The sequence below is a fragment of the Coregonus lavaretus genome (assembly GCF_964263955.1).
Source record: "Coregonus lavaretus genome assembly, chromosome: 12".
NCBI lineage: Eukaryota > Metazoa > Chordata > Actinopteri > Salmoniformes > Salmonidae > Coregonus > Coregonus lavaretus.
Window position 1 is genome coordinate 45486971 of NC_139999.1, and position 16766 is coordinate 45503736.

A 16766-nucleotide genomic window follows, 5' to 3' on the forward strand; every position below is an offset into this window, starting at 1 on the left:
AGACAGTGGGGAGAACAAGTATTTGATACACTGCCAATTTTGCAGGTTTTCCTACTTACAAAGCATGTAGAGGTCTGTAATTTTTATCATAGGTACACTTCAACTGTGTGAGACGGAATCTAAAACAAAAATCCAGAAAATCACATTGTATGATTTTTAAGTAATTAATTTGCATTTTATTGCATGACATAAGTATTTGATACATCAGAAAAGCAAAACTTAATATTTGGTACAGAAACCTTTGTTTGCAATTACAGAGATCATACGTTTCCTGTAGTTCTTGACCAGGTTTGCACACACTGCAGCAGCGATTTTGGCCCACTCCTCCATACAGACCTTCTCCAGATCCTTCAGGTTTCGGGGCTGTCGCTGGGCAATACGGACTTTCAGCTCCCTCCAAAGATTTTCTATTGGGTTCAGGTCTGGAGACTGGCTAGGCCACTCCAGGACCTTGAGATGCTTCTTACGGAGCCACTCCTTAGTTGCCCTGGCTGTGTGTTTCGGGTCGTTGTCATGCTGGAAGACCCAGCCACGACCCATCTTCAATGCTCTTACTGAGGGAAGGAGGTTGTTGGCCAAGATCTCGCGATACATGGCCCCATCCATCCTCCCCTCAATACGGTGCAGTCGTCCTGTCCCCTTTGCAGAAAAGAATCCCCAAAGAATGATGTTTCCACCTCCATGCTTCACGGTTGGGATGGTGTTCTTGGGGTTGAACTCATCCTTCTTCTTCCTCCAAACACGGCGAGTGGAGTTTAGACCAAAAAGCTATATTTTTGTCTCATCGGACCACATGACCTTCTCCCATTCCTCCTATGGATCATCCAGATGGTCATTGGCAAACTTCAGATGGGCTGGCTTGAGCAGGGGGACCTTGCGTGCGCTGCAGGATTTTAATCCATGACGGCGTAGTGTGTTACTAATGGTTTTCTTTGAGACTGTGGTCCCAGCTCTCTTCAGGTCATTGACCAGGTCCTGCCATGTAGTTCTGGGTTGATCCCTCACCTTCCTCATGATCATTGATGCCCCACCAGGTGAGATCTTGCATGGAGCCCCAGACCGAGGGTGATTGACCGTCATCTTGAACTTCTTCCATTTTCTAACAATTGCGCCAACAGTTGTTGCCTTCTCACCAAGCTGCTTGCCTATTGTCCTTTAGCCCATCCCAGCCTTGTGCAGGTCTACAATTGTATCCCTGATGTCCTTACACAGCTCTCTGGTCTTGGCCATTGTGGAGAGGTTGGAGTCGGTTTGATTGAGTGTGTGGACAGGTGTCTTTTATACAGGTAACGAGTTCAAACAGGTGCAGTTAATACAGGTAATGAGTGGAGAACAGGAGGGCTTCTTAAAGAAAAACTAACAGGTCTGTGAGAGCCAGAATTACTGGTTGGTAGGTGATCAAATACTTATGTCATGCAATAAAATGCAAATTAATTACTTAAAAATCATACAATGTGATTTTCTGGATTTTTGTTTTAGATTCCGTCTCTCACAGTTGAAGTGTACCTATGATAAAAATTACAGACCTCTACATGCTTTGTAAGTAGGAAAACCTGCAAAATCGGCAGTGTATCAAATACTTGTTCTCCCCACTGTATGTGCACATATGTGCAACACGTCATTGCGCTCTCTCTCTCTCTCGCTCTGCTGTGTGTGCATCTTGCTAGCTGTCCCTCAAATGGCAAGGGGCTGAAGCTCATTGGCTAGAACTCAAATTGCTAGGGGGCTGGACCATGTGGGTGAACATTTTGGGAAAATGACACAGCACATCTTCCAGAAAAACAAACTAGGGATTTCGTGGCTAATTGAGGTAAGATAGTAATTCTGCTCTTAGATTATACATGTATGAACTACACACTGACACATCTGGCCCAAAGCGGGAAGTTTAAAAAACGACTTAGTAGTCGCCAAAGTTCCGGAGCATGTCTTTAATGGTCCAATGCAGCCAATTTTTTTAAAATCTCAATATCAAATCATTTCTGGGTAACAATTAAGTATCTTAATGTGATTGTTCTCAATAAAGATTGTCCTAAAAAAACAAAAATATCTTCTTGGCAAAGAGCAATTTCTCAAGCAAGAATTTTGCTAGGACTCTCTGGGAGGAGTTTGAGTGGGGAGGGGAAAACTGAAATGTAGCTGTTTAACCACTTTAACCACAATCCCAAGGTTGGTATGTGTAAAGGCTGTGTGGGTTATGGTTAGTGCATTGTGGCAAGATTAGGGTTAGGGATAGAGTTAGGGTTGCATAATTCAGGTAACTTTCCCAGAATTCCCAGGTTTTCCAGAACTCCTGGTTAGAAGATTCCCGGTATCAGGAGGGAATAAGCAGGAAATCCTGAATCCTCTAACCATTATTTCTGAGAAAACCTGTGATTTTACAACCCTAGAAAGGGAACCTAGTGTATGAGTGGGTTTAAAAGACAGTGTGTTACCAGTGGCCTCAGGTCCGGATGGGTCAGGATGTAGCCGTTGTTTGTGATGGCAAACGCGTAACCGTGGATACCCAGCTGAAGGCACAAAAACAATATATAGAGATACTTGATTACATGAAGTAGAGTACAGGACAACAGTAAATGACAACGCATCAAATGAGTCATAAACATGGGTTAGTAAACACAGTACCATGTGTTTAGGGATGATCTTCATGAGTTCCTGAAGAGGAATGTCTGTGCCCACTACCCCTAGGAGAATACCCTGGTTCTTCTGTAGGGGAGAGAGGAGCGAAAGAGTGAGTATAACACAGACAGACAGACAGACAGACAGACAGACAGACAGACAGACAGACAGACAGACAGACAGAGGCACAGACACACACACTTACCGTCTCGTTCTTGGTGCTGAACACAGGCATGGCCACAGTGGTCATCAGGCTAGGGCCCTTCTTGTTTCTGGACTGAGACAGAACACAGTGACAGAGACAGTGACAGACAGTGGCAAATACCGTGGCTACTGAGAATAGCATAGCATTTAGCATCAGTCAGACAGGGAATACTATAGCAACAGCCTCTGATGTTTAACATAATGGGAAGATCTCGATTGCATACTCCTCGCGTCCTCTCTCCTTGTCTCCTTCTCAAAACCCTTTGGATAAGAAAGCCAGAGGTCCCTCCCCTCTGGCCTTCTCCTCCAATGGGTTTTGAGAAGGAGACGAGGAGTGAGGAGAGAGGATGCGAGGAGTATGCAATCGAGATCTTCCCATTATGTTAAACATCAGAGGCTGTTGCTATAGTATTCCCTGTCTGACTGATGCTAAATGCTATGCTATTCGGTGTCAATAGAGGATCATATGCACCAATGTCCATCCCTGCCAAGTAGGCTTCATCACAACACATTTACAGTCCAGTAATTTCACCAAAATACATTTCACCAAACACTGTGCAGTAGAAATGTCGCCAAATGCTTTTTATACAAAATGTAAGTGAGTCTGCAGTGTAAATCTATGGTAAATGTTGCTTGTGGTTTTACAGTAAATGCATATTGAAGCTCCAGTTTAGAGCAATCCCCAGTGTGTGTGTGTGTCTCCGTTTTGGCTGAGAGCGGGGCTAAGCTCAGCAGGATGAGAACTGACATGATTAAACACATGTGCTCACTGAAACTAGGTCTGCTATTCCCTCACCTCACAGGCTCACGGACACAGCTGTGAGTGCTCTGTGTGTGAGTGTCATAGCCGCTGGAAGTAGTGGTTCTAAGGGTGCTGCAGCACACCCTGATAAATCACAATAAAAAAATAATGAATATAACAATTAAAAATAATTTGTACAAAATGAAACCCACATCTAAACATCTTCCCGTAGCCATGGTGAGTGTGTGGCTGTTTGTGTATGTGTGTGAGTGCTTGTGTGTGCGCGTGCTTACGTGTTTGGCTGTTGTGTGTGTTTGTGTTCATGTACGTGTGTAGGAGAGAGGCAGTGGACAGTGTAGGGTACTAGGGTGGGATTATGTGTCTTGGCTGCTCGACAAAATGACTGATGGAGGGTCTAACCATCGACCACCCCGCTTCCTCCCAGAGTAACAGCCCCTAAAGCCCAGTCTCACCTGTACAGGTAGACCCTGGTAGACCCCCCAGTCCATCAGAGGAGCTTAGTAAAGACACACTGGGAATATCCTGCAGCAGTCAGCAGCACTAGACACAAGAGAGCTTTCTGGGAAACGACCTTGTGCTAGCCCCCCCCGTCCCGTCCCCCCCGTCCCCGTCTCCGTCCCCTCTCCTTCTTTCTCTCCCTCGCTCACTCTCTCCGCTCCAATGTCAGTTTTATTATGAGCTTCAGGAGATAAAAGCCAATGATCCACAGAATGATGAATGGTGTTTCTCTGTGGCTGAGATACAAGAGCACACACGCCAGAGGACAATCCCCCCCAACCCAACCCTTACCTCTGTGGCCGTGTGTGTGTGTTTGTGTGCGTGTGTGGGTACTATACACAATACACATACAGTCCAGGACAATCCCCTTACTGAGTAGAAGCAGAGCTTTATAAATTACAGCAGCCTCAACTGCTGCTGCAATGCCTTAACTCCACAGCAGGGGAGAAACTCACTACTCAGGAACCCTCAGCAACCAGATTACAAACACATATCAATGGCAACTAAATAACACCTCAAATGATGTATCCATTTAATACACCATCATGGAAAATAGTTAAAATGTGCACAGTAAATAATCTCTAAATGACAAGGAAACGAGAGAGAGAGAGAGAGAGAGAGAGAGAGAGAGAGAGAGAGAGGCTTTACCTTGTGTGCCTGGGAGAGCTGCAGAAGGAGACAGAAAAATGACAAATGAGGATTGAGCTCTCCTCCTGTACAACAGACAGCCAGACAGACTGCTCCTCCTGCATATTACCATTCTAGACACAGAAGTGCAGAACAATCCAGTCGGAATTAATGAAGCTCATAATGAGGAATCACTCCTGTAGCATGAAGGGGACTGATCAGAGAGGACACATACACAGATGCAGGCACGCGCAAATGCACATACACACACACACTCACCGACACGCAAGCATGTTTGTGCATGTACACATACAGTATGAACACACATACAGGGTGGACACCAGTGTGGGGATTAGTTACTTGAAACAGTAATATATTACATATTACTCGTTACATTTAACAAAAGTAACGCGTTACTTTACAATATGACTCAAAATCTCCCCGCTTGTTTGACTGTCAGAGGGAGCAAGGCCATGCTCTACCAAAGATAGGCTACTTACTAACTCAGCTTTGATCACTAGTTTCTCCTTTCATCTGTGGAGCTGCTTTGCTGTGCTAGTCTACAAGTGCGCTATACAGTGGCTTGCGAAAGTATTCACCCCCCTTGGCATTTTTCCTATTTTGTTGCCTTACAACCTGGAATTAAAATAGATTTTTGGGGGGTTTGTATCATTTGATTTACACAACATGCCTACCACTTTGAAGATGCAATATATTTTTTATTGTGAAATAAACAAGAAATAATACAAAAAAACTGAAAACTTCAGCGTGCATAACTATTCACCCCCCCAAAGTCAATACTTTGTAGAGACACCTTTTGCAGCAATTACAGCTGCAAGTCTCTTGGGGTATGTCTCTATAAGCTTGGCACATCTAGCCACTGGGATTTTTGGCCATTCGTCAGGGAAAAACTGCTCCAGCTCCAAGTTGGATGGGTTCCCCTGGTGTACAGCAATCTTTAAGTCATACCACAGATTCTCAATTGGATTGAGGTCTGGGCTTTGACTAGGCCATTCCAAGACATTTAAATGTTTCCCCTTAAACCACTTGAGTGTTGCTTTAGCAGTATGCTTAGGGTCATTGTCCTGCTGGAAGGTGAACCTCTGTCCCAGTCTCAAATCTCTGGAAGACTGAAACAGGTTTCCCTCAAGAATTTCCCTGTATTTAGCACCATCCATCATTCCTTCAATTCTGACCAGTTTCCCAGTCCCTACCGATGAAAAACATCCTCACAGCACAATACTGCCACCACCATGCTTCACTGTGGGGATGGTGTTCTCTGGGTGATGAGAGGTGTTGGGTTTGCGCCAGACATAGCGTTTTCCTTGATGCCCAAAAAGCTAAATTTTTGTCTCATCTGACCAGAGTACCTTCTTCCATATGTTTGAGGAGTCTCCCACATGCCTTTTGGTGAACACCAAACATGTTTGCTTATTTTTTTCTTTAAGCAATGGCTTTTTTCTGGCACTCTTCCGTAAAGCCCAGCTCTGTGGAGTGTACGGCTTAAAGTGGTCCTATGGACAGATACTCCAATCTCCGCTGTGGAGCTTTGCAGCTCCTTCAGGGTTATCTTTGGTCTCTTTGTTGCCTCTCTGATTAATGCCCTCCTTGCCAGTTCGTGAGTATTTGTGGGCGGCCCACTCTTAGCAGGTTTGTTGTGGTGCCATATTCTTTCCATTTTTTAATAATGGATTTAATGGTGCTCCGTGGGATGTTCAAAGTTTTGGATATTTTTTTATAACCCAACCCTGATCTGTACTTCTCCGCAAAATGTGTCCCTGACCTGTTTGGAGAGCTCCTTGGTCTTCATGGTGCCACTTGCTTGGTGGTGCCCCTTGTTTAGTGGTGTTGCAGACTCTGGGGCCTTTCAGAACAGGTGTATATATACTGAGATCATGTGACAGATCATGTGACACTTAGATTGCACACAGGTGGACTTTATTTAACTAATTATGTGACTTCTGAAGGTAATTGGTTGCACCAGATCTTATTTAGGGGCTTCATAGCAAAGGGGGTGAATACATATGCACGCACCACTTTTCCGTTTTTTTCCTCTTTTTTTTTAAACAAGTAATTTTTTTCATTTCACTTCACCAATTTGGTGTATTTTGTGTATGTCCATTACATGAAATCCAAATAAAAATCCATTTAAATTACAGGTTGTAATGCAACAAAATAGGAAGAACACCAAGGGGGATGAATACTTTTGCAAGGCACTGTATATGGGCTGCTTAATTAGCCATATATACTGTAGGCCAAACATCTGTACAGATTTCCTATCTTTTCATTCAAAATCTTTCTCTCAAGCCGCCTGTTCTGGTTATAGATTGCACATACGCGATGGACTCATAGAGAGTATAGAGGGCACACTTTCCACTAGATGGAACAGTCCTCTATGGGCTTTGCTATCACAGAAGCGATCAATGGCAAAGATGAGGGGTGCACCCTCTATACATTTCTATGGACAGCAGCTGTCATGACATTTCTCCAAACAGCCTTTCTCCGCTTGCTCGAGAACTAAATGAGGTCAAGATCGGATCATGGAAACGCACCCGGTAGAGATATGATTCTGAAAGTTGTTTGACAAAGTAATAATATTACCCAATACTCCGTTACTCATAAAAGTAATCTGATTATGTACACTGGTGGAAATACATACTGTACACGGACCACGTTACACACACTCACTAACTTTTTCTACTCACTATGATACTTACAGTGCTGTCCACGTAGGCCTCTGTCCAGACCGTGTCATGCTCATGGTCGATGACTTTAGGACGACTCATAACATGAAGATACCTCATCACATTTTCCTGTACATCAGCCAGTGTGGAGATCTGACTGAAATACCCTGTGGCAACGCGCACGCACGCACGCACGCACGCACACACACACACACACACACACACACACACACACACACACACACACACACACACACACTGTATCACATTATGGTATTTCACAGGCATTTCCCAGTAAGTGTGTGTTACTGTGAGTGTTAGAATAAGGTTAGACTAGCTGGGCTGTGTAATCCCACAAGTCATCAGTTTTCCTGACTGTGACTTTCCCAGTCCAGAGCGTTCTCCTCTCATCCAGAGCGTGGGCACACGGGAGCCATCAGCGGCATGTGGCCAGGGGGAAAGGCTCTGACAGGAAGAGGGATGAGGCAGGGATGCCCCCTGACCCCTCTGTGTCACTCCACCGACGCTCCGCTCTGCACTGCTCACATCAGCAGCACAGCCAATCCCCAACACCTCCAAACCCACTCACACACCTCACACACTAAATCCTGCATCTCTTCGCTCCCCAACACACTCACACACCTCACATGCACACACTCCCATACACTAACACACTCAGATACCCTCACACACTTCAAACCCCCTCACACACACAACTACACTCACACCCCAGCACACACACACCAACACCCACAATTCCTCTCTCAACAAAACACACTCAAAATCTAACACCTGCATCTCTTCCCTCCCCATAACACACTCACACACCTCTTTGACTAACACACACCAATAGCCACAATTTATATCTACCCAACATACACATTTAAACACAGCCAACATCCCGTCACAGTAATTATATGGTGTGTGGTATATTTGCTACAAAGTATTTGTGTTTCTTATGATATAGTTTGAAGAGGAGACAAACCTTTATTAGCACAGGCCATCCATTTCATGTTATCAGCAAAGGCAGACTCTCGGCCAATCAGGTAAGGGAATATGCGCACCTATACGGAGAGGAGGCAGGGACGTCAGGTGTTTATAGTGTGGTTGCCAGCTCAGATTTAAATAGAGAATACATAAACATTCACCGTGACGGAACCACATGGGGCTCCCTCTTCCTGCTCGTATTCTATCTGTCTGGAGAGGGGAGAGGAGGGTGGCAATATGCACTGCTACAGTACTGGATGTGCCTCACTAGGAAAGACCCAGCACTCTATAGCTCTTTGTCTTTCTTCCTTTCCCTTCATCTCCCTTCCTCTCTCCTCTCCTCATCCCTTTCTCATTTCCATTGTTTTCCTCCCTCTTTCTCTCTTTCTTGCTCATCCATCCATCCATATATCTGCATGTCTGTGCTTCATTAGATTTGTGTGTACGTATAAACCAAAGTTGACAGCACAGAGAAACAGGAGACAGGTTACGTTCTCTCTGTGGCATACGCCAGCCAATCAGAGGGCTTCTAGCTGAACATGGGGGCGGGTCCATGCGGGTACTTTGTGTGACTCTCGGGCCAATACGGCATGGCTCATTGGCTCCAGATGCTATGCTAAGCATATAGGAGAACCAGAGTGAATGGCTGCCCCTCTGGGTATGTGGGGGGGATGGGGGTTACACTGCCAAAAACGTACCCTTTGTGCCGAGTCTACCGACACGCATATGCTTGATAGGACTGGACAAAAGGGCCGTAAGCTTTTGTTTTTATTGCACTCTGAATAGCACAGCAGCCCATTTAATATCAATTGCATTTGTCTAACGCTTTCACCCAGTCGTTTGTCACAGAGTGGCCCAGAAAAGACCCCCCAGAAAGACCCTCCAATAGAGAGCCAGCCAGGGGCGACAACGACAGAGGCTGAGAGGCAGAAGCAGGGACAAGCCTATTTTGGCACTGGAGGAGGGGATTCAGAGATTATGTAGCCAGCCTTGGGCGACAGAGGCAGGGGCAGGGGAAAGGGTAGATGCAGGAGGAGAGGGGCTCCACAGCACAGAGATACTGAAATACTGGGACAGTATATAATAATAATAATATGCCATTTAGCAGACGCTTTTATCCAAAGCAACTTACAGTCATGCGTGCATACATTTTTGTGTATGGGTGGTCCCGGGGATCGAACCCACTACCTTGGCGTTACAAGCGCCGTGCTCTACCAGCTGAGCTACAGAGGACCACGAGAGGTAGAGGCAGGGAGAAGGCTATGTGGATACGTCCAGGAGGATAAGAAGGGCTCTAGAGCACAGAGAGCAAGCCTGGGCAGTAGAGGCAGAGAGAAGACAGGAGGAGAGAGGCTAGACTCTGAAGTACATTCAGTCCTCTTCCTCCAGCCAAGCACACGCAGAAGCAGAGTTCACTGTCTGCATGAGTGTTTGATTGAGTCAGGCCAGTCTGTTGTTGAGGTGGATGGAGGTCAAACAGAGAGATGCCAACTCCGGGGACAAACTGTCTGAACTATCTCCACAGCCCCTCCATTATGACTCTTAATGTCATGCTTATAAAGGTTTTCTGAATGCTTTCTGAATGCTTTCTGAATGCTTTCTGAATGCTTTCTGAATGCTACATAATGTGTTGTCCGTTTTGTCTTACATTGTTGTTGTTTTTTATCCCAACCTCCGGCCCCCACAGGAGGCCTTTTGCCTCTTGCCGTCATTGTAAATAAGAATTTGTTCTTAATTGACTTGCCTGGTTAAATAAAAGTTTTCTGATCATTGAACAGGGTTTGGACTGGTGGAGGACAAAACAGTTCAAAAAGAGACATGCCTAATAGGCAAAGTAAAGCAGCTTGTGTATAATGTTTTAGGTTTTGGCTGGCTCTTGGTTCTGTGTGCAGCGTAAACCATGCGTGAGTGAGTGCTCAGGGACTGAGGATGAACCATGATTCCGTCCTTGAAAACAGTTTATACCCCATGTTTCTCTGGTCAGGACAAATGTCACACTGTGTCAGGTCAGGTCAGCTCTATAAAATACATGTACATTTCATTCAATTGTACATTTACTAGGTTATGAGCTTTACTTGGATAATAAGAACTCAATTTCGCCAAACGACAAGAAGGAAAATCCATCTAATATCCATGATTTTAAAATGATGGAAATGGTGAAGTCTCAAAGGAAGCAAAACACGGCACAAGCAAGAATCGGATTCACAATGAGACTTTGAAAGGACAACAGAGGCAGTAGGAGAATGAGAAGGAGAAAGATAGATTGGAGTGTGGGTGTGTCATTGTCATGACAATTCTATTTTAAAATCATAACAATACAAAATCAACCAAAGCAAAGTTGGTAGAATGTTTGAATTTAAAATGTTTGGTTAATAAGAGCAACAGTGTTGCCATGGTGATTATATTCATAAGAATACAATTACATTTGAAAATGATGATATCACAATTGAAAATTGAATGTTAGAATGTTTGGTTGATAGGCACAAATGTTGATTTGGAACTCTGTTTTGGTGGCAACAACCCAAGACTAGACGTGCGACTTGCTTCTTTCTGCTATCTAAGATTATACATTTAGCTAAAATGACCTTCTACACCTAGCGATTTAATCAGTCACTACCATGGATGGCACAGGGACATCAGTATCTTCCTGCAATGCCTTCAAATTCCATCAGCTATGGTTAGACTGAGACAAATACTGTATTTTTACCAGGATTTGGTTAATTGCTTATTGTTGTGTATTTCTGAGCATTACAGGTTTAGAATGCATTTAAGTACATATCAGATCATCAAGTTCCTGCAGGAAACCAATGGCCTCCATTTTAATGCAAATTCTATACTTGAATCTGAATTATGAATAAATGACTCGACTGCCCCCGCAAGAAGAGAAAGGATTTCTGAGGGTTTCTGTTGCATTTATGTAAATCACGAAGGCCATTTGCACTCATTTGCATTTTCCTGTGGAGGAGGAAAACTTTCTACAACAAAAGGGTGATCAAATTAAGATGCCAGATCTGTATAGCATCGGCTTTATGTGTGACTTTAGGTCAGGTCCTCCCGATTTTCTCAGCGATCAGGCATTGTGAGTGGTACTGGAAGTCCCGGTACCTAACCATGGCCAACTTCTGCTACCACAGCATTGCTCCTGCTCAGGCAGGTATTGGTTATCTGTTCCACAAGCACATGGAGCTGAAGCACCAGGTAGAGTTCTACATTGCAGGAGAGTGAGAGAGAGAGAACACTACCTATTGTAGAGCCTTCCCAAACATGACCAGTATCTCACCTTTCTGTCTGGCCAGTTGAACTTGGCGAAGACGTCGTCGTACATCTGCGTTGCCCCGTCGGTCACCAGCATGATAGCCTGGCTACACACACTGCCATGCCCAGTCTGGTTAAACTACGCACACAGAGAGAACACAAACACTTACACAGAGATACACAATCATCACACAAACAAACACAGATACATATACACAGGAATACATAGAGTTGGGGACTTGAGTCAAGGACTGCGTTGCACTTTTGGATGATTAAAGTTCAGATGATTAATTTATATTGATAATTATCTATTTACTAATAGATTATCTTGTATTTACTATTTTCCTAACAAGGAAACTCATTGAGTTGAACCAGATGGGAACATCAATGACAGGTTTTGCACCATGGTCTTCCCGACAGCCAGATTACTATCTCCAAAAAGGAGCAACATTTATTCACGTGGCATGTTCATCTCTCCTCTAAGCCTATCTCTGTCTCTGAGGCCTGGGCTACCTCAGAGACAGACCTGGGTTCAAATACTATTTGGGCTTGATTACCTGGGCTTAATTGAGCTAGTCTGACACAACTGAACCAATAGAATACTCACAAGGAGTGCAAACCTTGCCCATCTGGCACTCCAGACGAAAATGCAAAAAGTATTTGAAAGATTTCGGTTAGTATTTGAACCCAGATCTGCTCTGAGACTCTGTGCCTGTCATCTCTGCCCGTGGCCGTGTAATGGCTGTTTTCACTGCTGATGTCTGATGATGTCCGATACTGGCGCCCAGCGCGCCCGTGTCCCCCGTCAGGGACTAAAACACAGATAATCTCTTTGTAAATAAACCGGGGAGTGCAGCCCACATTAATCTGATGGCAGAAGATGCATGGCGGTAATTAACTGGCTTATTGACCTGTGACAGAGGGAACATGGAGAAATAGAGGTTTGTGGAGTGAGTGCCATTATCGCCGTCTAAAAGCTTCTGAGCTGAGCACGGCTCTGCTCCCAAAACACAACAGCAGCAGCACAGCAAGAATGTGTGTGTGGAGACAGATATACACACGCACAGGCATGCACACACACACACACACACACACACACACACACACGCACACACACACACACACACACACACACACACACAGGATTACAATACCGCACGGACTGTCTCTCGATGCACACACCTCTCACACATGCACGGTGGTCTCCGTATACATTGCGGATTACCACGAGTTGACCTTGCTCAGAACATCCCTTCAAGCCAGGGTAAAGAGTTACTGTAGATATGTCAAACAGACCTAGACAAACACAGCGTATAGAGCAAATTATTTACATGTATTTTGTCAAGAATATGGACAATGCTAAGAGCTTTGACACCTCAAGCCGTTTTAGAGCTAAGGAGGTTTGTCTGAGGCAGAGAACTGTAAATAAGGCTGTATTGGATCAAACTAACAGAATTCAAAGCCTGTCCACCACAGTGAACTACAGAGAAAAATGAAGATATACCATCCAGACAGAACATAATGTTGACCATAATGTTTAAAACAGATGCAGTTTAGAATACATGATGCCATGGTAGGATCAGTGGTGTGTATTCATGGATGCCAAGGCTTCCCAAAAAAATTGACCAATATTTGTTTTTTTTGCCAATCAGCGTTGAGCTAAACTGTCCTGGTGCCCCATAAAAAAGTGTCAAGGGAAGCCAGCTTGGATTTGGCGTCCCTCCTATCAAATCCCATTGAGAGCATACGTCATTGACAGAAAAACTTGAATTGTTGCATCTCGTTGTGTTGTTACCCTCCGCTGGCTAGCTAGCCAGCTAGCTACAATTGGCCCTTTCCCTAAGAAGGAAAGCCATGGATGGAGATAGGGATTTGGACTTGTGGTTTTATTTAATTCGCCATACTGGCCAATGATTATAACGGCGATTCTGATCCAAACATTAATTAATACATTGTTGTGCCCCTGGCCGGAGAGGACTGAAGTTCAATATGTAGCTTGATGTAGAAGGCTAATGTTAACTAGCTAATGTTGCCCATGAATGGATGTTAGGCTAGCGAACAAGCATTTTAGCCAGGTAGCCTAGGACAACAAAAAATTAAAGCTTGTACTGTATGACAGAGTGATAGAATGTTCAGTCAACATGAAATAGAGGAGGATGGCATTGACGTTTCTCTACAAGTAGGGTGAGTCAACATGTTTTGCTACATATACACGCACACACGCACACAGAAATCAGAACCATGGACAGCCACATCATATTTAGCTTACGTTGATTAGACAATTGTTTTTGGTATCTTTTAGTTGTCACTGTATTAGACTAAGCAGAGGTGATTTGATTATGTTGAAATGTTGAAGTTGAAATGGTGCTGGAATAGTGGAGACAGCTCCTGTTTTCTTGCTACTTGCGGTAAGTGATTTTACCAGTGGTGGAAAAAATACCCAATTGTCATGCTTGAGTAAAAGTAAAGATACCTTAATAGAGAATGACTCAAGTAAAAGTTAAAGTCACCCAGTAAAATACTACTTGAGTAAAAGTCTAAAAGTATTTAGTTTGAAATATAAATTGCATTCCGAAAGTATTCAGACCACTTCACTTTTCCACATTTTCTTTTACATTACAGCCTTATTCTAAAATGGATGAAATTGTTTTCTTCCTCATCAATCTACACACAATACCCCATAATGACAAAGCAAAAGCAGTTTTTGGGGATTTATCCCATTCTTCTCTGCAGATCCTCTCAAGCTCTGTCAGGTTGGATGGGGAGCATTGCTGCACAGCTATTTTCAGGTCTCTCCAGAGATGTTTGATCGGGTTCAAGTCCAGGCTCTGGCTGGGCCACTCAACAACATTCAGAGACTTGTCCTGAAGCCACTCCTGCGATGTCTTGGCTGTGTGCTTAGGGTCATTGTCCTGTTGGAAGGTGAACCTTCGCCCCAGTCTGAGGTCCTGAGCGCTCTGGAGCAGGTTTTCAACAAGGATCTCTCTGTTCATCTTTCCCTTCTTGGTCACCTTCCTGACCAAGGCCCTTCTCTACCGATTGCTCAGTTTGGCCGGGAAGCCAGCTCTAGGAAGAGTCTTGGTGGTTCCAAACTTCTTCCATTTAAGAAGGATGGTGGTCACTGTGTTCTTGAGGACCTTCAATGCTGCAGACATTTTTTGGTACCCTTCCACAGATCTATGCCGTGACACAATCCTGTCTCGGAGCTCTATGGACAATTCCTTCGACCTCATGGCTTGGTTTTTGCTCTGACATGCACTGTCAACTGTTGCACCTTATATAGACAGGCGTATGCCTTTCCAAATCATGTCCAACCAATTGAATTTACCACAGGTGGACTCCAATCAAGTTGTAGAAACATCTCAAGGATGACCAATGGAAACAGGATGCACCTGAGCTCAATTTCAAGTCTCATAGCAAAGGGTCTGAATACTTAAGTACTTTACAACACTGGATTTTACCCACAAACCGCTACTGGTTAGGATACAGGTGTTGACAAATGTGGAGATTATGGGAACCGAGCCGACTAGGTGAAAAATCTGTCGATGTGCCCTTGAGCAAGGCACTTAACCCTAATTGCTCCTGTAAGTCGCTCTGGATAAGAGCATCTGCTAAATGACTAAAATGTAAAATGTAAAATGGTGATGATCAGTATTATCGTCAAGGTTTGTTTGTGCTCAGACCACAGTGGTGCTTCTAGCAGAGAAACACACAAAACATCTCCAGGAAACCATAGTCTTGAGAATGCTGCAGTGTACACCACTCCAGAGCTAGTCAATTGCTTCCTACCTTCGATCTGCTCTGCAATAAGCTACAGAGTAAAACGTCTCTAGCCCAGTTAGTCCATCCCATCCATTCATCGAGGTGGTAGCCTGGCCTAGTGTAACAATGTATTTCACACTGAGCCTATTGGCCAACTGATTACCATATTCATTGGACTAGCTTTAATTAATCGTACCAATGCAGACATTGGAGCCGTGCTCCCGGGACCCTGTGTGGTGCGGCGGGCCGCTAGCCTGAAAACAGAGAGATAAAAGGAGAGCAGAGAGGCTCCTGGTCTTATCTCCACCGGCTTTGTGTTCCAATCATCCTCCTTATTAATCAGTACTGTTAATTACAATCATTCATCATCTTCAGAATAGATGTGTCTGTGTTCACGGGGGCGGAACGGGGGATAGCGGGGATTGCGGTGAAGCATTTGGAACGGGAAATGGGGAGGAGACGCGCTGTACTCAGAGCCTGAGAATAAGTAGGTACACCTTGCTGGAGTGTACTGATGCTACTCCTTTTCATCATTCAATTAGGTTGGGACATGCAACTATTGTGCCTGAACTAACTGCCTTTCTACTCAAACGTCTCTGCCGTGTACCCAAGAGTGTTTACGTATATTTGTTGTTCAATCAAGTAAAAAGTCATTCTGGAAATAAACTGAAGTCCGAGACGCATTTGAGAACCAATTTGTGTTTAAGGTTTTGTGTTGTGTGTTTCATCCGCTCTACATTGGAGACATTTGCTGAGTTGAGTATTACAGTATGTGTGATGTTCATGATATAGATATACAGATAGAGCACCTGTAAGATGTAACTACTGTATATTTGTTTGTGCAATGTCTGTGTTGAACGAATAAACAAATGAATGAATGAACCAATGAACCAATGAATGAACAAATACAGTGTTAAAGTCCAAGGCTGAACTTACATCATTTAGAATGGTGAACGCTTCGGTCAGAGCGTCACCCAGCAGACCAATCCCTTTGGCAAACAGCTTGTCCAGATGTTCTCTGAAATGCTAATAGATAACAAGGGAAGAGGTAAACATACAGTATGATTTGAGTATTAATCAAACAAATTCCCTCTGATATGATCTACATACAATGGAGGAGGAGGTGTTATGGTTGGGGGTGCTTTGCTGGTGACACTGTGTGATTTATTTAGAATTCAAGGCACACTTAACCAGCATAGCTACCACAGCATTCTGCAGCAATACGCCATCCCATCTGGTTTGGGCTTAGTGGATATATCATTTGTTTTTCAACAGGACAAGGACCCAAAACACATCCAGGCTGTGTAAGGGCTATTTTACCAAGAAGGAGTGATAGAGTGCTGCATCAGATGACCTGGCCTCCACAATCC

The 16766-nt window shown here is 44.2% G+C and overlaps 1 protein-coding gene across 1 annotated transcript in view; it reads right to left on the minus strand.

Annotated features, from left to right (window-relative positions):
* The window catches only part of LOC311138021 (voltage-dependent calcium channel subunit alpha-2/delta-3-like), a gene marked incomplete at both ends in the record, with an annotated part of 62123 nt that overhangs the window by 21849 nt on the left and 23508 nt on the right, over positions 1 to 16766 (minus strand). Inside the window, 8 exons of the mRNA XM_084172670.1 lie at positions 2433 to 2507; positions 2623 to 2703; positions 2822 to 2893; positions 4730 to 4747; positions 7426 to 7559; positions 8378 to 8456; positions 11660 to 11773; positions 16333 to 16422. Coding sequence (XP_084028796.1) covers positions 2433 to 2507; positions 2623 to 2703; positions 2822 to 2893; positions 4730 to 4747; positions 7426 to 7559; positions 8378 to 8456; positions 11660 to 11773; positions 16333 to 16422 — 663 coding nt within the window. The remainder of the gene's footprint in view (positions 1 to 2432; positions 2508 to 2622; positions 2704 to 2821; positions 2894 to 4729; positions 4748 to 7425; positions 7560 to 8377; positions 8457 to 11659; positions 11774 to 16332; positions 16423 to 16766) is intronic.